Raw genomic sequence first — 25,214 nt, forward strand, 5'->3', positions numbered from 1 at the left:
AGGATTCTCATCTGGTTTTGTCTTCTTCATTTCATTAATGGCAATTATGTCAAATGGCATTGCTCTAGTTATTCTGCAATTCCACCTCTGTTTTATCGATACATTTTATGTTTATAATGGCTATCTTGAATTCTGCCAATTTTAAGTTTCAGTTTGTGTTTGTTCCAGTAGCAGACTGTTTGCTCTGGTTCCCTGCCATCCCATCCTCATTTATTCAGAATCCAGGTAGATATCTACTAATGGAGTGCACTTCAGGATGGCGGTGATTTGACATTAGGTCAGAAGCCCTGTTCAGTTCTTCACATTCCTTAAATGGCTATGTGGAGGTTTCCTTTCAGTTATCTAGCTCTGAACCTCACACAACCCATACAATGTCCTCCTGCAATAAAGATGATTTGTCCATGTGGTACTTGCTAAATTCTTCTGCTAGTTCTACTTCTTTTCCATTGATACTCCTTATGTTGATGGTGCCTGTCTTGAATTCTGTTGATGGTGAGTTGGAGATTGTCCAGTAGTAGACTTTTCACTGTTTGCAATGGTTCCTCTGAGAAAAACAATAGTGGTCTTGTTTAACTGTTTAACACCCCAGCTGGCATTAAAGTTTATCATGTTATACCATCATTTAGTTTTTGTTTAAGTGAACACAGAATACAATTTGGTCATCTAAATCATAAAATGTCAAGCCATTCTCATTCATTCGGCATCTGGGTAGATGCTTACTCATGGGGTGCACCACAAGAAGGTGAGGATCACACAGTAGGTTAGAAGTTCAGTTAATTCTCTAAAAAGGTTATGTGGAGGTCTCCACCTAGTTATCTAGCTTTGATCTTTAAGTGATCCCTAAAATGTCACCTGGATATCAAATATTTTGCAATTCAAGAGAAACCTTATCAATTTCCAGAGAAAAAGCTCAGTTGCATTCCATAGGATACCCTTTTCAAAACCCAATTCTACTGAAAACACTTTTGGTATTGTACAAAATAGCTTCTTATAATTAAAGTTCTACAATAAATTAGAATTTCTGAAACTTCATGCAATTCTTATTTCAGATACTAAACAACAAAGCATAGTGGAAACAGAGCTGTTCCAATGTACAAACAGAACAAGGCTAATAAATTAAAATAGCCTTAGACAGGGAAAATATAAAATTGACTTCTATTAAAGATTTACATTACTCATCTCATCTTCCTTATACCCTCTTTTACCTTGCAGTGTTGAGGGTCCATTGATCATCGGACCTCATTCCGTTTACAGGATAAGGTGGTCAGCCTTATGCCCCAGTGTATCCTATGGCCTGTAGTGTTGAGTTCTCAAGGCCAATTTGCCTGCTTTACTTAAGAATATTAATTTAAATTATTAGAAGGAAATGGGATGGGGTGAAAATCAATACTTATTCAAGAAGAATAATGTGTATCACTGAAAAAGTTTGAAAAATTCTGATGTATCACATAATGTTCCATTAAAAAAAAATTAAATATTTAACACTGGAATTTTGTTTCAGAGAATTCTAAATCTGAAAAGAATCTAAATGTACTTCCCATCTTTCTTCTCCCTCCAGCAACCTAAGATGACAAGTCATAAATATGAATATCATTTTATAAACTGCCAATAATTTCTTCATAAATCAAAAATTAAGATGTCCAGAGAAATATCTTTGTCAAAGCTCAGAAGCTACATGTCCCACCAACTAAGGTGATGCTAAACAAAATGTGGCAATCAACCCTTACAATGGTGAGTCATTTACATCTACAAGATGCAGCCAACATTAGAACAATTCAGTTGACTGTTAGTTATCTTCTGATGTTGTGCTTCAATAACACTTTCATTGCAAAACTGCTATAGCTGTTAGAGAATTATTTGATCTCAGGATATCTTATATCAAGTAATAACATAAATCTTTCTATCTTTACATAACTGTTATGTAGGAGGGATATATACACCCTCTGTCCAAAAAGAAACCAAACTTTTCGAAAATAGAAGAAACTAGTAGCGCCACCTTCATTAGTGTTGTGTCAACTATTTATGACATTTGTTTCATTAGAAGCCGAGTTATAGTGCCAAGAGTGACAGTGTGTTTTGACGAACGGTCAGCAAATGAGTTTCAAACAGAGAACTGCAATCGATTTTTGTGTCAAACTTGGTAAAAGTTTTACCGAAACACATCAAATGCTTCAAAAAGCATATGGTGATGAATGCTTATCCCGTACTCAAGTTTATGAGTATGGGATAAGGGATTTCAAAGTGGTCGTGAAATGCTTGAGGATGACGAAAAGCCCGGCTGTCCAAAAACTGGACAGCACGGTGAAGTTACATCCAAAAAGTGTGTGATTTCATTAAAGAAAACCCGAAATCGTCCACGAGATTGATTGAAGATGAATTGGGAATTCCAAAATCAACTGTGCACAATATTTTGACCGAGAGTTTGGGCCTTAAATTGAATTCACAATTTGTTCCCCACAGGTTGCCCAACGACCGAAAAATGTTTCGAATTGAACTGCAAGGGCCTAATTAAAACGGCTCGTAAGGACTCAAACTTCCTTGAAATGATCATTACTGGTGATGAAACGTGTTTTGAGTATGAGCCCGAAACAAAGCGCCAGAGTGCTGAATGGAGACCACCAGAAGAGGGGCATCCAAAAAAGTCACTTGGAGAAGTCAAAAGTAAAGACAATGCTAATTGTTTCTAATTCAAAGGGCATTATCCAAAAAAGAATTCGTTCCGCCTGGCAAAACAGTCAATGGTGAGTTTTATCTCCAAGTTTTGAAGTGATTGATAGCAAGAATTTGTTGCGTATGGCATAAATATTGTGATGCACGTAGTTGGTCACTTTTGCACGATAATGCACCATCTCATCGTTCGAACATTGTGAGACAGTTTTTGAGCAAAAACCAAGTTTGTGTGTTGGATCACTCTCCGTATTCACAACTCAACACCCTGTAACTTCTTTCTCTTCCCCTGACTTCGTTTGCCTATGAAAGGAAAGTGATATGACAACATTGAAACCTTCAAGGGGTTTTCAATGACCATGACCCTCAACAGTCTCCCAAAAACCAATATAAAAAACTCTTTTAACGAATTAATTGACTGTGCCAAATGTTGTATCAAAGCTGATCGAGAGTATATATATATTGATTGAAATAAATGATTTGAATAATTATAACTGGCCTGTGTTTTATTTTCTATTTTTTTTTGGACAGAGGGTGTGTGTGTATATGAATATATATATATATATATATATATATATATATATAAAGCATGGATTAAAATTATCGCTAAACACAAACTTACTTGTTGAGTACTAGAAGTTGTAGTGACACTTAAAGATGTCCCAGTACGAGTAATGATTTTAATAGGAGGAACATGTTTCACAGGACTTGGAAGTGGTCGTTTCATATTAGATGAACCCAGTAAAAATGCTGCGGGTTTTCTCTGTTCAGGGAAATCTGAACTTGGTCTGGAGGAAGAAAAACTATTCATTAGCATCACAAAAGTTATTCAGTCATACACTACAGAGAATTAGTGACAGTCAACCATATAAAATAATAATCACTCTATACATATAAAAAAGTTCAGTTTGATAATGCTATGGGTGTAATGACATACCAATCAAATGCTATTCTGTATTGGTTTCACCGAACTGAAAAGATAATCCAACATAATGAAAAGTCATGCTAGTCTAGCACTAGATGTAGAGAAGTACTAGGTCTTACCAAGGTAGAAAATACTAAAACAGGTAAGAGACTGTTAAATAATTAATATATTTAAGTTAAGGGATATAACATCCTATATTGTTTCATAGCCGAAAGAAACTCAAAGAGTTTCATGCCAAATATAGAAACTAATAAAGTTTGGCGAGTCCAAGCGTAAGCAAATACCTGGATAGTGCAACACATAACCCATTTGGTAGTGCAACACTAAGGCAACTCATAGCAAGGGTGGAGCAAGATCCGATCACTGTTCTTGGTATTTACTCATTGGACAAACTTGGTATTAACTAGGTTTACCTACTCACTGATGAGACCTCAATAAAGGTTGAAACTGGTCTGGGTAGTGACCTTCTCTCATAATGAAGAACAGTACTACAGCTCCTAGGAGCTGGGTTTCACATTATGAGTAAATACCAAGAACAGTGATCGGAACTTGCTCCACCCTTGCTATGAGTTGCATTAGTGTTGCACTAATAAATGGGTTATGTGTTGCACTATCCAGGTATTTGCTTACGCTTGGACTCACTCACCGAACTTTATATAGTTTCTATATTCGGCATGAAACTCTTTCGGCTATGAAACAATATGGGATGTAATATCCCTTAACTTAAATAATTTCACATCGTCGAATTGAAGCCTTTGGCTCTTCATATAATTAGTAATATATAGATATATTCTAGCACAGTCATCAGGAAAAGGGAGGAGTAGTTGCAGTATTCAACATTAAAAACAAAATATAAGCTTTGTGAATGGAAAGCAATTTTGAGTTGAGTGAAGTGAGCAAATTTCAAAATGGTATATTGGACAATGAGACATATGCCTAAAGGTTGACAGAATGCTCTATGAAGAAAGAAACAGAGAAATCATTAGAGAGGACATCTAAAATAAAGAGAAAGGAAAAGCTGGTTCTTGGAGATCTAAGCAGCAGGCTATGAAATGGATAGCAGAAATATAGAAATGTCATCGCCATCATCAAATTCCTGACTTGTACTAGGGGGTGGAGAGGGGGTAAAGAGTATTATTATAGTACCACATGAAAACGTTACATCATTACTAACTTCCTATCGGCAATTTTTCTCCAATTAATCTATTATCAGTCAAAACCTCCAGTATCATAGTTCTCTCTTCTGAGGCATTTTTTTTTACTGTATCAATCTACCTAGATCTTGGCCAGCTTCTGTGTTTTTTTTCTTACAAACCGGGCAAACAATACCTAGTTTTGCTAACTTTTTCTCTCCCATTCTGCTTAAGTGGGCATTCCATCTGAGATTAGCTCTGCTAACACATTTCTGAATGCTAACAATGTCAAGTTCTTTCCTAATATCCTTATTTTAAACGTGATACTGCCATTGAAACCATCTGTTCATTCTGTTAATCTTTCTTAGAACTGATATCTGTGGTCTCCAGTCTTTGATTAAGTGTCTTATTTCTAATCCAGCTCTCAGATCCATCAGCTAAAATTGGTTTGAACACCATCTTGTATACAGCTAATTTAGTGTTCCGACTAATTTCTCTCTTATTCCATATGAATTTATTCAATTGACTTCCCACCATACCAGCTTTGCTGATTCTGTTGTCTATTTCTATATTTAATTTACCATCTTGACTAAAAATCATGCCTATGTGGCTGAAATGTTTTGCTTGTTCCACAGGTTCTCCATTCACAACACAGTTGACATTTTCAGTGATTCTGCCTATTTTCATTGTCTTTGTCTTTTTATTGCTAACCTTCATACCATATCTATTACAACAGTTATTCAATTTAGTCAGAAAATCTTGTACTTGTAGCAGATTTATTTAGAAGTATAACATCGTCCGCATAAAGCAAAGAGCTGACATTAACATCTCCAATTCTGATATCATGTTTAATACCACTTTCCTTCATAATGTGATCCACATCGATAATGAATAACAGAGTGGATAATGTACATCCCTGTCTCCCACCAGATTTAACATTAAACCATCTTCCTGTACATCCATCAATTCTAACAGCAGACTTACAACTCAAATACAGACTAAGTATTGCTTGATATAATACCCCCATTGAAACCATATAACTGTAGCGTATTGAATAGCTTCTCTCTTGGCACCTTGTCATATGCCTTTTCCAGATTGACAAAACTTAAATACAGATCTTTGTTATATTCCCATGCTTTCTCGACTATTTCTCGTAAAGTGAAGAGCTGCTCCTGACAGCCTCTATTTGGCCTGAATCCAGCTTGTTCTTCACCAAGCTTTTCTTCCACAATTCTTCTCAACCATTTCTCAAGTATACTTGCATAGATCTTGCCAGGAACACTCAGTAGGGAAATACCTCTGTAATTATCACATTCAGTTTTATTTCCCTTTTTATATATGGCACTATTAGAGCTCTACTCCAATCATCGGGAATTCATCCCTCTGTCCAGGCTTTCTGAACTATGCAGTGCAGCCACTGTAAGACTTTTATACCACCATACTTCAGCATTTCTGGTCGAATATCATCTACTCCTGCTGCCTTTCCACATTTCAAGCCTTTGATGGCTTTTTCTACTTCAAGTATGGATATGTATTCCTGACTGTATGCCTGTATGTTAAACAGAATGGGCGAAGAAAGATTAGAAAAACAAGTGTTCTCTGCCAGGTTGGCAGCAAAACGACCCAGAGGAAGACCAAGATATAGGTGGATTGATACGGTACAAAGTGCTTTAGATGATAGAAATATAAGATCTGATAATGTTGGAGTGTTGACAAGTAACAGACTGATTTGGAGAAAAATTGTAGATAGGAAATTAATAATGATGTAATTTTTTTCATGTAGTACTATCATATCCTGTACACCCCTTGAGGGTACATAGCAGGAATTTGATGATGACTGTATGCCTGTTGAGTGTTTTTTACCACGGTGCTATTACTGCTTGTTTCATTTAGCAATTTTTCAAAGTAATTACTCCATACTTCAAGGATATCTTTTTCTCCTGTTTTCATGTCACCTTTATCATCTCTAACTCCTTTTATAGCACTCTTTCCTCCATTCCAAAGCTTCTTCAATGACCTCCAGAACATTTTGCCATCTGCTTGATATTTATTTTCTATGTTCTTGCCAAAGTCTTCCCACGACTTTTGTTTACCTAGTTTAACACAGTGTTTTGCTTTCTTACATTTGTCTCTGTATTCTCTAAGAGCAAAAGCTGACTTATTTGCCAGGAACTTTTGTTATGATTTCTTCTTTTCCTTCACTGCCTGTTTAACTTCCTGTGTCCACCATGGAATCCTGGTTTTTCTATCCTTGCAGACAACCTCACGACATGCCTCCCTGGATGAATCAATCAGGGTTTTCTTCAAGGCTTGCCACTGAATCTCCAAGGTTTGGTTCCTTTTCTCAAACTCTTTAAATTTTTCTTCAATAATCTTTGTATTTGTTAGTCTACAGTTCACATCTGAGAACTGCTCAACTTTTATTCGCTTTAAAACTTTCATACATGTTATTCTTTTCAATATGAAATTCAATTTTATCCTGCTCAAGACTAAATAGTGATCACTTCCAATTTCATATCCTCTGTACACTCTGGTGTCCTGCACCAGGGAGAAAACATCACCATCAACAATAACATAGTCAATGAGACTTTTCTTATTCCTTGCCTCTTCTCTCCATGTAAATTTGTGCACATTTTTATGTTGGAACATGGTGTTAGTAATAACCAGTCCGTGTCCTGAGCAGAAATCCAACAGGTATTTGCCATTATTATTAGCTTTGCTCTTTTCTCCAAATTTTCCCAAAATATTTTTGTATATCTGAATCATTTCCTACTCTGCTATTCAAATCTCCAACAAGGACCAACTTTTCCTTTTCCATTGTGTCAGTTGCTTTTTCTAAAGCATCAAAAAATTCCTCCACTTCTACCTTAGTAGAACCTTCTGTGGGACCATAGGCACAAATAAGTCTCATTGTCCAGTTCCCCATTCTCATATTTGTCCACATTACTCCACTTGAGACTGCCTGCCATTCAAGAAGATTAGCCTCGTATTTTGTGTTGAATACTATGGCTACGCCTTCTTTTCCATGATTGTCATTGCCTGAATATAACATTTTGTATTTATTGCTCAGAAAGATCTCACCAGTTTTTGTCTTTTTTGTTTCAGTCACCCCTATTATGTCGATCTGGTACTTATCTAATTCCTCAGCTAGCTCCATTTCTTTGTCATTCAGGCTTCTTATGGTGATAGTACCGATCTTTAACTCTGGCGATGTTGAGTTGGGGTGTGTTTTCAGATTTGTTCCAGTAGCTGACTTTTCACTGTTCGCCCTGGTTCCCTGGCGAAAACAACGGGAGCCTTGTTTAACCGGGCGATGCCCCAGCCGGCATGACATTTTGTCATGTTGTACCATCATTTTTTATTTTGGTTTAACCAATAAGAATACAATTTGGTTGGCTAAATCCTAAATTACCAGCCCATTCTTGTTTGTTCAGTATCCAGGTAGACACCCAACAGGGTGCACCACAAGAAGGTGAGGATTGGACAATAGGTCGGAAGCCCTGGTCAGTTCTCTGCATTCCTTTAAAGACTATGTGGAGGTCTCCTCTCAGTTATACAGCTTTGACCTTTAAACACCCCTAAATGTTCGTCTTAAAGTGAAAATCTGATCCAGATCATCTCTATGTGGCCTTACAAACTTACTCATCTCCAAGTTTTTCCTTTCCACAATTTTTCTGAGCCTTTCCTCCAGTATGCTTGCATAAATCTTACCAGGAACACTAACTTGTAAGGAAATTCCTTTGTAATCCTCACATATAGTTTTATTTTCCTCCCTACAGATAAGCGATGTGAGAGCTCTACTCCAATCATTTGATCAAATAAGATCTTATGGATCAAATTCAAATCATTTGGAATTTGATCTTATGGCAGTATAATAACTGGAACACTTTTCTTTTATACCTCTATGTTTGCATTTTTGGCCAAATAACATCTACTGTAGCTGTCTTTCTGCATCTCAGAGTTTTGATAGTTTTTTTTTTTTTTTTTAAATTCTATATTGATTGTATTTTGACTGGTTGAAGTTTTCTTAATTGCATTTTTCTTGAATATTCTGCATTGCTATTGTATTACTTCTTGTTTCATTTAGTACTCTACAAAAAAGGAATTATCCCAGACATCTAGAATATTGTAAAATTCTCGCACAATAAGTTAAATTAATAAACCTTTCAAACATAATTTTAAAATAGAAATTGCGTAGTAAGTAAATAAATATTTTATTTTATTGTAACATGCATAAATTAATTCTCATTAAAAGTTGTATGTAAAAAAAAATAAAACAAGAGAGGGGATTAACTGAGATTAGAGACATGAGTCAGCAAAACCACAGGTTCGGAAGGTCTTGCGAAGGAAAAATAAGCACCCAGGAGACACTCGAACGAAGGGAGCCAAAGTGACATAATCATGCCGACAGGTAATCCTAAATATTGTAGCATTGGAACAAAGGATCAGATAAGATATTTAAGAGGACTGGGAGGGGGCAGAGGGGCTTTTTTGCTTCTTGGTCTTTTCCATTTCTCGGAGGATCCAGTTCCAGGTGTGTGGAGGTGAGGCTGTACTCGGGGAAGCTCCTGCTCGAATGCATGGACGTGCAAGGAAAATGCGACTACCATGGACGCAACCTCGACAGATTCTTCCCAGTAACCCGATGAGAAATCACCCCCCGACTAAATCTGACAGTTTCCAGAGCAAGATCTACCATGTCGCTGAAACAACAATCGTAATCAGGGATGAAGATGCAGAGTCAAGCTATCCATACTAAACTTTATTCAATTGACTGGACTGAGAATTAAAAAGGATACTGTAAGTGAGCACAATTTGTTAATGCTGTAGATAATTACATTCGGAAGTAGTATGTGTAATGAAGGTGCTTACGGGAAAGTGTTAGTGAATTGTTAAATGTTGTATTATGGCTATGAATGGTTGAAATGATTGTATAATTGTACATAATATGAAAGTAATTAAGTTAAGATGTAAATCAGGAGACAGCTGTTCATTTAATATAGATAGTTTAGCAATATAATGAGGTTAAGTGGATGTTATATAAAAAAATAGTCAATTGTATTGTACCTATTTGGTATAGACAGGCTGAGAGAGATATTTTCTCCCCTTGAGTATGTGAATTGTAGTTTCTTACTAGTTAAAATAAAATGTTTTGTTTGATTGATAACCTTGCTTGATCATTTGCCAATGCACCATCTCTAAAAAAAAAATTAGTGAACCTGTGTGCTACTTAGGTAGAGAACTGCCACAATTAACTGCATGAAAATAGGTAATTTAGCTATGATCTTGCCTCTGTTCTTTCCCGAAGTTTTCAGACTATATAAAATTCAATTAGAATGGGGCAGTCATAAAATCAAATAAATTTTTCTGATTGAGAAGTGTGAGAAATTAGGTGACCTGTTTATTGTAGACAGGCTAAAGGCTTAAGGTCTGTTTACTTGCAGTAAGAACTCTCAGGATAAGATTAAGAAGAACTAACAGAGGGATATATGTTAGGTAGAACAAAGTTATATTAACCCCCCCAACCGGCTAGGACATCTATAGATGTCCAGCTAAATCTGGATACGATTATGTAACACCTATTGAATAACATGGATAAGAAGTGCAATTCGGTCTCACTATTTATTCACCTTAGCTGGTAGGGAAGGGGTGTTAAGAGTAAAATAGAACAGAGTAAGGTAAGGCATAAGAAAGTTAACAAAGGTGCAGTCGAATATGAATAATAAATTAGTAACAATTAATAATAAAAGAAACAAAATTAGCGCCAAAGAAACAACAAACAACAACAACACATCATTTAAAGAGATTTTTATAATGGTGCAGTCCAACTAGGATTGGAAATTGAAGTAAATAACAGACGTAGTAAATATCAAATCTCTTTACAATTTATCACCTCCTTCCCCCTCCCCCCAAAAAAATTTTACAACATCTTAAATTTTCATGTCATTTTTATCATCTCTAATTCCTATTTTAATGAAAGAAAGTTTTACAACTAAAAATGATTCATAGAACACAGGAATTTATTAGTCATTACCTAAATGAATTACATAAACTAGTTTCACCACTGAAAAAAAGAACTACTAGCTTCTTCAGGGATAGACATATCAAAACAAATGTAAATACAAAGATCACAAAGTTGATTAAACACTGAAAAACAGTTACACTATGAATGGGTAAGTTCATGCTAGACAGTAAACACAAAAATGTGTGACATGCAGTGACAGAAGGTGATTGTTGGCAAAATTGAAATCTCTAATGTTAAAAGATTTAGTTGAGATTTCTATGGTCCTTGGTTTTAATTCAGTAATCTGTTCTTCTCACACTAGACTACCTCTCTATCCTCTCAAGATCTTCAATCACCCTCCTCAACTCAATCTTCCTTCCTTCCATCTCCTTTCTCAGCAATTCTATTTCTCTCTCCACACATTTTGCTTTAAATTGCCATTCACACACACAATCATGGCCACCAAACAAACCATCTCTGTCTGCTAAACTACCCAACACTAAATCTGTATGTAGGTCTTTAAAATTCTCTCCATCCTAGATGATGGCAACAGATTCCTTTAGGAAGTCTGGAATAAAAGACTTTCAACCATGCCTTATTTAGATCTCTTCTAAATAAGGCATGGTTGAAAGGTTCCTATCAATTTCATGGTTGATATTTTTAAAAAGGTATGGCTAGCCAAATGTTCAGATCTATCTTTTCTTTTGTGGTCAACATCGGCAACATGTTCCTTCTTTCTCACCTCAAAGCCATAGCTTGTCTCTCCATGTAGGCCAAACCACACGAGCATGGAATTCTATATACCCCTGGGTATTTATAGAAAGGTGTGCTATCTTTAGGAAACCTCAGGAAGTTTGAATTGGTTTAAAAGTTACTCTATTGTTTTGATCTTTGAAAAGAGATGCTATTTTGATTGATAAACTTCCAACTGGTATTGTGATGGTCTGTATTGGATATTCTGGTTATTGGGAAGAAAGGAAGGGTTCAAAAATACAATTCTATCAACCATTTTCTTGGAATGCCCATTGGGAACAAAGAAATCAGAGAGTTTCAAGTTTTCAAGTGATGAGAACATCAAGGCAAGGGAGTTTTCCACCTTTTTCAAGCTCATTATAAATCTGATACCAGGTATGTAGGAATTAAGACAATGTAGAAATTGTTGCAGACTTGGAAGGTCATGTTTTTAAAAAATAAAGATGTCACCTACACATTTCCACCATACTATTGGTTTTATACTTGTTTCTGTTAAGAAAGTCTTTTCAGAATTCTCCATTTAAATGTGCTGAAGGAGGAGAGAGAGAGAGAGAGAGAGAGAAAGAGGGGGGGCTGCAGAAAGTCCAAATTTTTGTTTATAAAATGCACGGCTCCACTGAAAAAAATTGGAATGGAGCCAATGTTCATATAAGTCAGAGACATATGGTGGAAAGAGGTTCGTAACAAGATTTAATACTTCAATAACAGGACCACTGGTATAGAAGGATGCAACATCAAGACTTACAAGGATGTCAATAAATGAAATGTCTAGATGGATAGCTTTTGGACAAACTGGGAAGAATTTTTTATGTAAGATTTCGATGACCTTCTGTGTTGTCTTAAGTACATTAGCTAGATGCTTAGCTAATCTACTAGAGCATAAAAAAAAAATTACAAGTCTGCTTTCTGACTCTTCCATTTACTCTTTTTGGATTATTACTCTACTTGGTCAACTCACAAGAAAATAAACGATTAACTTAAAAAAAGTCCTGAACTGCTACCCACCCCCCCCACACTGAAATTAATATGAAAGCGCTTGTCATTACATTGCAAAATGTACAAGTCTGACATCCCATTGAGACCTATAGTATATGGCATAAGCTATCCTATTTATACTTTATCTAAGAGCTAATCTACTAGAACAGCATATAGGGTCATTGGAATCTTATATCAAAAATTCTTTCCATTTTCTCCAAAACCATCCAGTACAATAGTACAATTTTTTTATGAAAGAAGGTAGAGCAGTGTGTGAGAATTATCTCATCTCATCTTCTTTATACCCTCTTTTACCTTGCAGTGTCAAGGGTCCATTGATCATCAGACCTCAATCCGTTTACAGGATAAGGTGGTCAGCCCTATGCCCCGGTATATCCTATGGCCTGTAGTGTTAAGTTCTCAAGGCCAGTTTGTCTGCTTTGTGGGATGAAAACCCCCAGAATAAACTGGGGAAAAAACCCTGCTGTCCACGCCCAAGACTGGCTAACTTGGCTATGGCTGAGGAAGATCCTTCAGCTCCTCACGTTACCGACGGGAATCGAACCTAGGACACTCCTTCCCCACGCATATGGTTGCGAAGCGCATAACCACTAGGCTAACCGCGCGGACTTGTGAGATTCCACTATAACATGAGAATTATAGTGGAATCTTTTTTTTTTAATTGTTTATTTCAGGTAAGGTCATCTGTATTTATACTCAACAGGATAGAGGCCCTGTTTGACAAGCAACTTGCATATCAGAAAGTGAGTTTAAAAAGGAAAGAAGCTGCCTAAATCAAAATATTTTCAGTGAGGAGAGATCCAAAGAAATGTACTAAGAATTTCAGAAGCTGGTGACCAAATGTTTTGTTGAGTTTAAAAAAAAAAAAAAGCTTTTAATTCAATTGACAGGCAAAATTTATAGAAGATTATAAGATATTACGGAATATCTGACAAGCTTATTAGTATTATGACTGCTTTATATGATAAGACCAAGGCTTGTGTCAAAGTTGATAAACATAAGATGGACGGTGTTTACCGTCACCTTTTTCTATTTAGTCTCGTAAGTGATTTTGTGAAAGACAAGAGAAGGGCTGAGGATTAAATTAGTCTAAGAATCTTAGCGTACCTGAAGTGATTATACTGATGGTTTGGCCTTATTTACAAATAATGGCGCCTTTATTGCTGATGATGCTGGGTATCAACAATGTTTGATTATTCAAATTGAGAAAACACAGGTAATGAAACGGTAATAAAAACAAGTCCTCCATCTTTCTTAAAGGATGTGCTATAGAACCAGTCTCTCACTTCAATTAGCTTGGTGGCTATGTAACTGATACTGGTGAGGTAAGGAATGTATTGAGTAGATCAGCAGTGGTCTTCAAAAACAAAACATAAAATTTACAAGTTTAGTTCTCTCTGTTTTCTGATATGGAGCCAAAATATGAACACTGCATGAGAGAGAGAGAGAGAGTGATGACGATTGTATGCTTTGATCGACAGTGGCTAAAGGTATTTCAAGGGTAGGATGATATAACTTTGAGAATAACAATGAGATGTTTTGGAGAAGTGGTCTGCACCTCTTAGAACTATCCTGTGTAAGGAAAGTGCTACAATGATTCAGCCATGCTGTCAGAATGCAGGAAATTTGCTTTCAGGAAATTTGGTCAACAAGATTATGCTAAGTGATTAAGAAGGTGTTAAGAAGTAAGGTTGGCCCTGAATGAGATGAAATGACAATATCAAACAAGATCTTAATGGAATTAGCATATAATGGCATAAAGCAGCAACGGATGTGACAGATGACATATTTCCTATGATTGTTGTTGCCTGAGAAACTTGTATGTATGAATGTACAAAATTCAAAGAGCCATGACAAGAACTTTAAATTGTATACTATAAGAAGCCTTCAACAAGTTGTTCTAGTCCCATATTCTTTTCAGTGTTTGAACTCAGGAGAGAATTATTTTGAATGAAACTAATACATTTAAAAATACATATAATTTTTTTTATTGCTTGTCTTGATTTGTTTTCCAATTGCCACATCATGTAGCCTCTCTTTCAATGTATATCTTAAGGAGTAAAACCTACAGGTATTCAAAGATCCAACATTTCTTCTTTCTATTTATCCAAAGGACTAATGTTCTATATGTTAAAGCCCATATCAACACATAACATATAACTAAAAAGCAAAAGTTCTAATGTGTTGACAAAAACAGACTACCTTTAAACCAAAAGGAATAGTGAAAAGATCTGCTGTGATGGGTGAGATAAGTGTTTCATAAGGAAAACAATAGATAGACTACAATCACAAAGACTAAATGCAATTTAAAGGGCCTGAAAATGAAAATTAACTTTACTGAGAGTGAAATACTGGTTAAACAAATGTGCATTCTTAGTGTCAAGTATCAGTTTTTATTTGCATTTTTCAAAATCTATAACATCTGTTACATTTCATTTCCATCCATACACAGATAACTGCTTTGACTTCATGGATTTTATTAAAACATATTTTGGTTGATAAAGATGTGAGGCTATTTCCAATTCAGTTAAATTAGTACAAAATAATAAAAAAAAGTTATATGTTATAAATGACAATAAATAAACAGTTTAAAATACACAAATCAAAATTCTGAAACGTTCTAGCTTCATTTATTGTGATAAAGATGTTATTATACAAGAATGGTATTGCAAAATCATTCTATTATCCCACGTTTTCTGTATATTTCTGACTGCCATGTTTGAGGAAACCTGAAGGAAGGAACAGAAGATATACATACAGATAGTAAATGAATTTATTACAGGGGGAAAAGTGATTATTTGTTCCCTGTTATCTTTGATATCTAAATACATGAAAATTACAGAAAAAAGATTTAAAAAAGGTAGTTTTAGATGAATGATAATAACTGCATACTTACGTTTGTCCCCAGATGGGTTGAAAATGTTTTATCTAGAACAAACAATGAAACCAAAATATTAAACAATGTAATATAGCTAAGGAAGATAAATATCTGGACTACTAGCATTCTAAGGGGATTTTTTTATGTACCATGCACCAAATATAATAGAAAAAAATATAATACTGAATTTAATTAATAAATTTCTTCTTCTTCTTTAAGGCTTCTCCACTTGTCATCAGCTGCATTAATAAACTAATTTATAATGTTGAGAACGAAAATATTATTTAGAACCTCAGCATTTTGAAGTGGAGGTTGGCATGATCTAGACCAGTGTTTCTTAAAGTGTTCAGCAGAACCTTAAGGTTTCATGAAAACTTGTAGGAGTTCCCAAAAGTGCACATATATTCATAACTTGACAGCAAGTTATAAATATCTGTATGTTAGATGGAGACTAGCCTGTGCATAATAGTCCAAGTAAGGTCATAAAAAGGAAAAATGATTTCCTTATATTTACATGTCAAGGATTTTGTTTCAGCACTGCTAGTATCTCTGAGTTGTATTTGAAATCTTTGCTATATGCCTCTTGAACTTCAACTTCATATCTATAAAAATTCCAAGATCCTTAGCCTGATCAGTTTCTTCTAACATAATACCACCAACATAATATAAAATATATATTATATTATTATTTCTTATTATGATATAAAATTGTGGGCATGTTTCCCATGCCCACTATTTTAGTCTATTCAAATGATTCTGCAAGCCACATTCCAGATTATCCTACCTATCTTTGCATCATCAGTAAACAGCCATATATATCTTGTCAAATTCTTTCCAATGTCATTAATGTATAGGTTGAATAACAATGCACCAAGGATCCTTGTGGTACACCACTAGTTACCTTAAATCTTGCAGACTCACATCTCCCCATACCACTTTTTATATTTTGTAATCCAATCCCATATTCTCGAATATAAACAGCAGTATTCCATTCTATATTCTGTCAGAAGCATTGGCAATATCCAAAAGTATCATGGTGTATCCATTCCCCTTGTCTAACTTAATAGTAACATTATCATAGAATGCAAGTAAGTTTCCCAAACATCACCTTCCCATAGTAAACCCTTGCTGTTCATTGCAAAGTACAGATTCTCTAAAACCTATTTCTGTATGCAAAATCTTTTTAACTTTTCCAAAATTTTCACCAGCACTCCAGAGATAATGAAAAAAATCAAGTTTTGAGACCAATCTTTGCACCATACTTGTGCAATGGGATTACCATACATGCTTTGCACTCCAGTGGAGTCTTTCCTATTTCAAGGCTCAAATTATACAGCCTTGTCAAAGGAATAGTCAGTTCAGCTGAACTTTCTTTAGCACCTGCACTAATATCACATCTGTCCCCAGTGCCAAATTTTATCCAGTTTGTGCAACAGCTCTACCTCATACAGCTATGAGCTGAATGATGTTTACATCATGCTGATAGTTGTTTTGCAAAATGGGCACTCATTAGTTAAAAAATCTCATTTGTATCTGCCACCTGCATACCATTTGCAATTCAGTAGAGTTATTCTTTCATATTCATTCTTTCTTTTACTTGCATTATAATGACAGAATTCTTTTGGGTTTTCTTCAGCTTGCAGAGCCAGTTTCTTTTCATACTTAGACTAAGCTATCTGTACAATATCTGTAATACTTCTAGCCTACTCCTAATAATTTTCATAACTGATATTATCCTCATGCACACAGTATTCCTTCTTCATCAACTTTTTCTTACAAACCTCTTGCTTAATAAGATTGCACATCCATTTCACTCCTACTCTAGTTATTCTTTGAACTTTGGGGATTCATTCTGATATTGCATCATTTAGTTGTTTCTAAATGCTTCTTTATGCTGCTGATATCCTTACCATCTAGAAAATGATACCATTCAATAGAACAACCTAGAGAAAAGGAACAAAAAATGAAGTTTTGAATCCAGAGAGAAATATCTTTACATCAAAAACATGTAAAAATATTTAAATATCTTTACATATTTCTGTTTATGAAAGATAATATTGTTAGTTAATTAAAAATGAACTAAAAGATGTATAAAAAATATTGTTATGCTGATAATTATGTTTGTTAAAAGATATTCTGATATAAAAAAAATATAGCAGTATTACTTGTAGTTTCGCTATTGGTAGTTGACTAGAAAGGACATTAAGCCTAGCCATGCCTCATGGTTTAACATTAGAATTAATCAATGATGGAATCCATTTTTCAATTTAGCAGCAACAACAAAAATCAGCATGATGCACATACCTTTCTACATCATTGGAATTAAAATACCTGTGGAAGTTTTCTTTATGCTGAACAAACTGAAATAGTCATCAAGTGGAAAAGAAACTTCATCATGCTGCAAATAAATGTATCCAGCCTGCTATTACAGAAAAACTTCTCTCTGCTATCTGTGATAACCGGATGTCATTCACACAATCGCAAATAAGAGAATACAGTCTATGCTCTACTGTGATATGAAACAAATAGCTGATGGAAACGAGAGAGAGAGACATTGTAAAAAATGGAATGGATAGAAAAAGAAAAGGGAGAGTTGTGGATTAAACAATAAAGAAAAATATAAGGAATGAATAGCTGGTTTTTATGAATTCCTTATTATTGTGTGTTTCTAATGAGAAGTTAATGTATATTCACGGTTGTAATTTTTGAATTTTGATTGCTGCTCTCTGTGTGGAACTGACAGTTGTCAAGTAAAAGCACAAGAATGTTCCAAACATAGTAGTTATTTTCTGTTTCACTACCAGACAGCTGAATTTTATGAAGTAAACTATTAAATGTTTTTTGGTATTTGTTGTAAATAGAAACTGATTATTTACTTAAAGACATACATTAAAGGTATGAGTTATCATTTTCTTGTGTGATTGTGTGTAAGGAAAGTTGCTGTTATTTCCCTAAGAGAACTTAACGTTTGATAAGGAACAAGTGGTTTTAATTTCCAGAACAAGGTTGGCCAAGTTTTCTGTTTTGTTTGAGTCTGACTAAAATATGTTAATTTGCCTTTGCAGATATTTTGTATTTAATGCCAGAAGACCCAAAATTTAAAGTTAAGAATGTGTGGTGAGTGAGTAGAGAGGTCATTAATTTTTTATTTATTTATTATTATTTTTTGTGTATGTGTTGTATGTGTATACTAGAGGGGGGGACTCCCCCCCCTCCAATTTGTTGCCTCATGAAGGCAAACACATTGTTGGATGTGAAACATTTCAAATTTCAGCTTATCAGCTGAACTTGGCTCAGAACAATGAAGAGACAAAAAAACGTGACAAAAAACGTTTCCAATTTCAGCTTATCTTTTTATATATATATATATAGAGTGGATATATATATATATATATATATATATATATATATATATGACAGAATGATCATTGACTCGGTTAACATACATAGTTTTATGAAAAAAATTGAATGACTAGAACCGAGATTTAATTAAAAAGGTTTTAATATAAACACACTACTAGTTTCGGCCTGTAACAGCCTTCTTCAGGTGACATTATAAAAGAAAAAACACTAAACATTGAGGGTTAAAAGACTATGAACAACATAGACAGTCTTTATACATAATTAGCATTAAAACGTACATCAACGTTTTAATGCTAATTATGTATAAAGACTGTCTATGTTGTTCATAGTCTTTTAACCCTCAATGTTTAGTGTTTTTTCTTTTATAATGTCACCTGAAGAAGGCTGTTACAGGCCGAAACTAGTGGTGTGTTTATATTAAAACCTTTTTAATTAAATCTCGGTTCTAGTCATTCAATTTTTTTCATAAAAATATATATATATATATACACACGAGTATGTGTATCCCTATTTAACATAAAAATAATCTTTTGTCTTAAATCCAATAAATAAATATTCTTAGCTTTCATCAGCAACCTTACTACTGCTTAAATAAAACATAAAATTCTACATAAAATAACAAAAATCAAAACACACTAAACAAAAAAGTAAAAAACTTTAACATACCTTCCAGGGATCAAGTTTACTATGCTCTCTTTCAGCTTCTGCCTTAAGTTTCTGTTGATTTTCAGGTGTGAATTCTCCTTCTGCTAGCCTCTCTCGCCATTCCTGGCAGGCACGAGCAAAAAATTCATTGCTAAGAGCAGATGGTGTGAGTCGTACGGAGTAATCAGGACCAATAACACGATCGACATGTGGAAGCAGCTGTACCAAACGGTACTGATAAGGTGATGGTAAACTGGTAAAGGTATGCTTATTGAGAAGTGCCTATAAGGTATAATTCACAGATAAATTTCCAGCAAAAGAAGAAGAAAAATCTACATAATTTTCCTGAAAATTTCAAATGCATTTAGTTATATGTTAATTCACTGCTTAACAGTGCATTCATCATTTCTGAAAGGAGAAAATATTTTCCTTTCATAAATCATTAATCACATTATTATCCAACAGTTGGAACAGCATTATTTTATTTTATTTTTTCCCACATCGACTCCAAACAAGAGAGATATGCTCCATTACTGTTAATGAACTGAAAAGAAAGAAAATTTTAAACTTTACATCAAAACTGAAATAAAACAAGAATGAGACTGCAAAGACAGCAAAAGTAGGAAATAAGAGTCAAAAATTTATGAGAGGTTAAGTTGAACTGTGAAAATGTAGCAGTTAATTAACAAAAACACAGAGACACAAGTAGCTGAATAACACTTTATTAAATAAAATATTTCAATCTAGCATAACAGATCATCTTCAGTGAGCAGATAGTTCAAACACAATAGAACACAACAACACTGGATCTCACCTTATGAAATCCAGTATTGCTATTCTATCTTGTTTGAACTGTCTGCTCACTGAAGATGACCTATTATATTTAGAGTGAAATATTTTATGTAATAAAGTGTTCTTCTTGTGTCAATGTGTTTCAATTTTTGTGAGATCTCAAGCAGTGACTACTTGCTGCAAGTAGCTTAGCTGATTTATTGGTAATTGAAGCTACTGATAGCAATATTTTATGCAATAAAGTGTTCTTCTTGTGTCAACGTGTTTCAATTTTTGTGAGATCTCAAGCAGTGACTACTTGCTGCAAGTAGCTTAGCTGATTTATTGGTAAGTGAAGCTACTGATAGCAATTCAGATGAAAAGCAACTATGATGCAAATGTATCAGCCATGAAAATATTTAAAGATGATGAACATTTATATGAAACATTACTCATGAATATAATTGCTCTCTTCTGCTCTGAACTATGAATTCTGTGATTTGTAAATGGTTAACATTAAAGAATAAAGTAATGCCTGGAGAAAAAAAGAAGTAGTTTAGTTTCCTAGACTAAAGAGGAATACATATGTGTAAGATTAAACATCGGCAATTAAAGTCAAGAGAACTCTCATCTTATCTGGAGATTTGGGTATTATCAAAAGTTAAGTGTCAAGTATAAGACAAGATTTGCAAGCATTCAGATAACAAGCTTATTATGAATATCAAAGAAGTATGGTTTAAAGATCAGTATTTAATTTCTCCATCAGTTGAAATGGATAAACCTAAAAACAAATGGACCTGGAGATACCCAAATGGAACTAACAAAAATGAAATTGATTATGTATTAACAGATAAACCATATATGGTACAAGATAAATATTATAGACAAAGTAAGATTAAGCAAAGATCACAGATTAGTCCAAGTAAAACAGCAATAAACCTAAGATTAGAAAGACTAAAACTGATAAAAAGAAAAGAATTTCAGAATGTTGAAATTTAATCTGTGGATTAAAAAAAAAAGAGCAAAAATAGACAAATTATAAAGGGAAACTAAAGACCTAATAGAAAAAAAGAACCAAACAACAACAACATGCACCTGGTTTAAGAAACATATACTCAACTTATAAGAATCATATACCAAAACAATCAAGAAAAAAAATAATGAGAAGATATAAGATATTTCAACAGAAAGTAACAATAGTATAAAGAAAACAAGAAAACTCATCAAGGAGGTCCTTTTATCTCACACACATCTCATCATACCGTGTCTTAAACACATTCAAACTCCTTGCAGACACCACACTCTCAGGCAAGGCATTCCAATCACTCACAACTCTGCACGAAAAAACCTGCCTCTCACCCCCCCTACCCACACCCTCTTTATACAGTTTCCAGGGATGATCTCTGGTTCTCCCCTGATCTCCCACTATTTGCTGTAGAACTTCTCCACCATTGATCCTATAACAACCCCTTACCAACTTGTTGGTCTCTATCATATCTCTCCTCTTCTTTCTCTCCACTAGACTCTGCAAATTACATCTTTTCAATCTTTCCTCATACTCGACATTCCAGAGGTCAGAAACTACCTTAGTCAGTCGCCTTTGGACCCTTTCTAACATCTCTTCATCCTTCTGAAAACCAGGTGACCAAATCTGGGCACAACAGTCCATGTGTGGCCTAATCAAAGCCTTATACAATGGAACAAGAATTTCCCTACTTCTACACGTCAGTGTCCTCCACATCATTCCCAGAAGTCTTTGTGTTGTCTTCACAATTTTGGCAATGTGTCTCCTAAATTTTAGATCCTTATCCACTATCACCCCCAGATCTCTTATTTCCTCTACTTCCAACAATATATTCTCACCAAGCATAAATTCTGCATCCCATCTTTGTTTTCCAAATTTTAAAACCTTAGATTTTGCAACATTGACCATCCCCATTTGCTTGCCCAATCACTCAATTTATTCAAGTCTTCTTGCAAGGTCACAACATCTTCACTACTCTTTATGGTTCATCCCAACTTTGCATCATCTGCAAACAACTGAATATCTCCATCCAAATCTTTGCCAATATCATTAATATACAAGTTAAATAGTGATGTCCCTAAAACAGACCCCTGAGGCACTCCACTAGTGACTTTCCTTTTCCTGGATATTGCACCCCCATACACAACTTGTTGATACCTATCAGATAGCCAGTCTCCAATCCAATGCACTAATCTAATATCCAACCCCATCTGCTCTAGTTTGACTGTCAACTTATCATGAGGTACTCTATCAAAAGCTTTTGGGAAATCCAAGTATATTACTGTGTATCCTTCTCCTCTGTCCAAGGAAGCAGTCACTTTATTGTAATAAGTAAGTAGATTACTAAAACATGACCTCCCTTTAGCAAATCCATGCTGTCCATCAAAGATTATACCATTGTTGTCAACCCAACTCTGGAAACAACTTAACCACAACACCTGACACACAGATAGGCCTATAGTTTGATGCTTGAGTTCGATCACCTCCTTTATGAAGTGGCACAATCTTGCCCTCCTTCCACTCCTTACGAACTTGACCAAGTGCAAGACTCGTATTAAAAAAATATGTCAAGGCAGGTGTCAACTCTCTGGCACATTCCTTCAGAATATGCTTCAGATAGTGAAGAATACTATCTTCACTAAAAATTGTGCCTAAGTAGCTGAAATGCTTTACTTGTTCTATAGGTTCTCCATTTATGATGCAGTTGATAATTTCAATGCTTCTGCCTATTTTCATTGTCTTTGTCTTGTTATTGCTGATTTTCATGCCAAATTTATTACAACAGTTACAATTTAGTCAGGGCCTGCAGACTTGTACTGGATTTATTTAAAAGTATAACATCATCTGCATAAAGTAAACAGCTGAGATTAATATCTCCAATTTTCGTATCAAATTTAATATTATTTTCCTTCATAATGTGATCCATATAGATAATGAATAAGAGAGAGGATAATGTACATCCTTGTCTGACACCAGATTTAACATCACATCATCTTCCTGTACTTCTTTCAATTCTAACTGCTGACTTACAACTCAAATAAAGACTAAGTACGGCTTGATATAATGCCCCATTATCACCATGTAGTATTTTGAAAAGCTTCTCTCTTGGCACTTTGACATATGCCTTTTCCAGATCTACAAAACTTAAATACAGATCTTTGTTATATTCCCATGATTTCTCAAGTATTTGTCGTAAAGTGAAAATCTGATCCTGACAGCCTCTATTTGGCCTGAATCCAGCTTGTTCTTCACCAAGCTTTTGTTACACAATTCTTCTCAGCCATTTCTCAAGTATACTTGCATAAATCTTACCAGGAACACTCAGTAGGGAAATACTTCTGTAATTCTCTCTTTCAGTTTTATTTCCCTTTTTGTATATGGGTACTATGAGAGCTCAATTATTGGAAGAATTTCAATAATCTGGAATTCTTCCCTCTGCCCAAGCCTTCTGAACTATGCAGTGCAGCCCTGCAAGACTTTTATACCTCTATATACTTGAGCATTTCGGATCGAATATCATCTACTCCTGCTGCCTTTCCACATTTCAGGCCTTCGATGGCTTTTTCTACTTCAACTATAGATATCTATTCCTGATTGTATACCTGTTGAGTGTTTTTACCACTGTTCTCACTGCGTGTTTCATTTATCAATTTTCTGAAGTAATTACTCCATCCATCAAGGATATCTTTTGATCTAGTTTTCATGTCACCTTTATCATCTCTAATTCCTTTTACAGCACTCTTTTCTCCATTCCTGGGCTTTTTCAACAGCCTCCAGAATAATGTGCCACCTTCTTGATATTTATTTTCTATTCTCTCCCATTCTGTTTAAGTGACCATATGACCTGAAATTAGTTCTGCTAACAATGTCAAGATCTTTCCTAATATCCTAATTTTTAACATGGTATTGCCACTGATGCCATCTGTTCATGCCCCTAATCTTTCTTAGGACTGTCATCATATCTGTGGTCTCTAGTCTTTGGTCAAGTTTTTTATTTCTAAATCAGCTCTCAGATCCATAAGTTAAAATTGGTTTGAACACTGTCTTATATACAGCTAATTTAGTGGTTTGACTAATTTCTCTCTAATTCCATATAAATTTATTCAGTTGACTTCTTACCATACCAGCTTTGTTAATTCTGTTGTCTATTTCCATCTTCACTGTTAAATTTTTTCTTATGGATAATTTATATAAATTCACCCTTCATTATGAACAATAAATGAAAGAAAACACCAACTGAGTTGAATGTGATGTGTTGTGTTGTACATTTTAAACCCACCTTAAAGGAAAGCCTATTTCTATATAATTATGTGTAACGTAGATTGAAAATTAAAGAATGTATTACTTTGGCTTATCAACATAACTTTTTTTTTTAACATCACTTATAACAGTACTGATATAAAATAGCCTGATAGTTTGGGCAAGTAATTTTTTTTTTTTTTTTTTTTTTTTTTTGTCTAGTACATTTAAGTTATGTTTCTGGAGTCCTAGCCATGGATGCAGATGGATTCATTCTAAGTTGCTTGATCCATCATAAATATCTCTTTTAAAAAATATATATTTAAAATATATTTGGGCGGACTGATATTGTCCTCTTAAATAATGTGCTGCAGTTCTTTGTTACTTTAATTCAACTTCAACAAAACTACAATGTGTATATATACAGTGTGGGTCAAAATTTCACTTACAAACTTTGAGAGGAGGTAGAGAACATCAAAATCAACGATATTCACATAGGAAAGCATGACCGAAAACGCCACCCGAAAGTGATAGGTTGCGCTGTTCGGCAGCGCTCCAGGTGACCACAATACAATGGGGCTTCCTCATTCAAGCTTTCAACATCGTATGAAGAACATGCATCATTTTATGGGTTAGCTGATGGTAATGGACCAGCCGCTGTATGAACATATCGTGAAAGGTACCCAAACAGACGTGTACTGTATCACCAGATGTTTGCATATTTGCAGTATTTGCATGACAATTTGTGTGACTGTGATCATTCAGGGATTGAGGCATGATAGTGGGCGGCCATGATCGACACGAAATCCTGCCAT

The 25,214-nt window shown here is 34.8% G+C and overlaps 1 protein-coding gene across 3 annotated transcripts in view; it reads right to left on the bottom strand.

Moving 5' to 3' along the window:
* The window catches only part of Asx (transcriptional regulator additional sex combs), a 391,735-nt gene that overhangs the window by 116,220 nt on the left and 250,301 nt on the right, over window positions 1-25,214 (bottom strand). For all 3 annotated transcript variants that reach the window (XM_090415600.1, XM_090415599.1, XM_090415601.1), the window contains 3 exons: window positions 19,386-19,646; window positions 15,375-15,406; window positions 3,290-3,455 (listed from right to left, as the gene is read on the bottom strand). In XM_090415600.1, coding sequence (XP_090271726.1) covers window positions 3,290-3,455; window positions 15,375-15,406; window positions 19,386-19,646 — 459 coding nt within the window. The remainder of the gene's footprint in view (window positions 1-3,289; window positions 3,456-15,374; window positions 15,407-19,385; window positions 19,647-25,214) is intronic.

This window comes from Typopeltis vanoorti, chromosome 3 (assembly GCF_054136105.1).
Source record: "Typopeltis vanoorti isolate ZY-2024b chromosome 3, IOZ_Tvanoo_1.0, whole genome shotgun sequence".
Classification (NCBI taxonomy): Eukaryota; Metazoa; Arthropoda; class Arachnida; order Uropygi; family Thelyphonidae; genus Typopeltis; species Typopeltis vanoorti.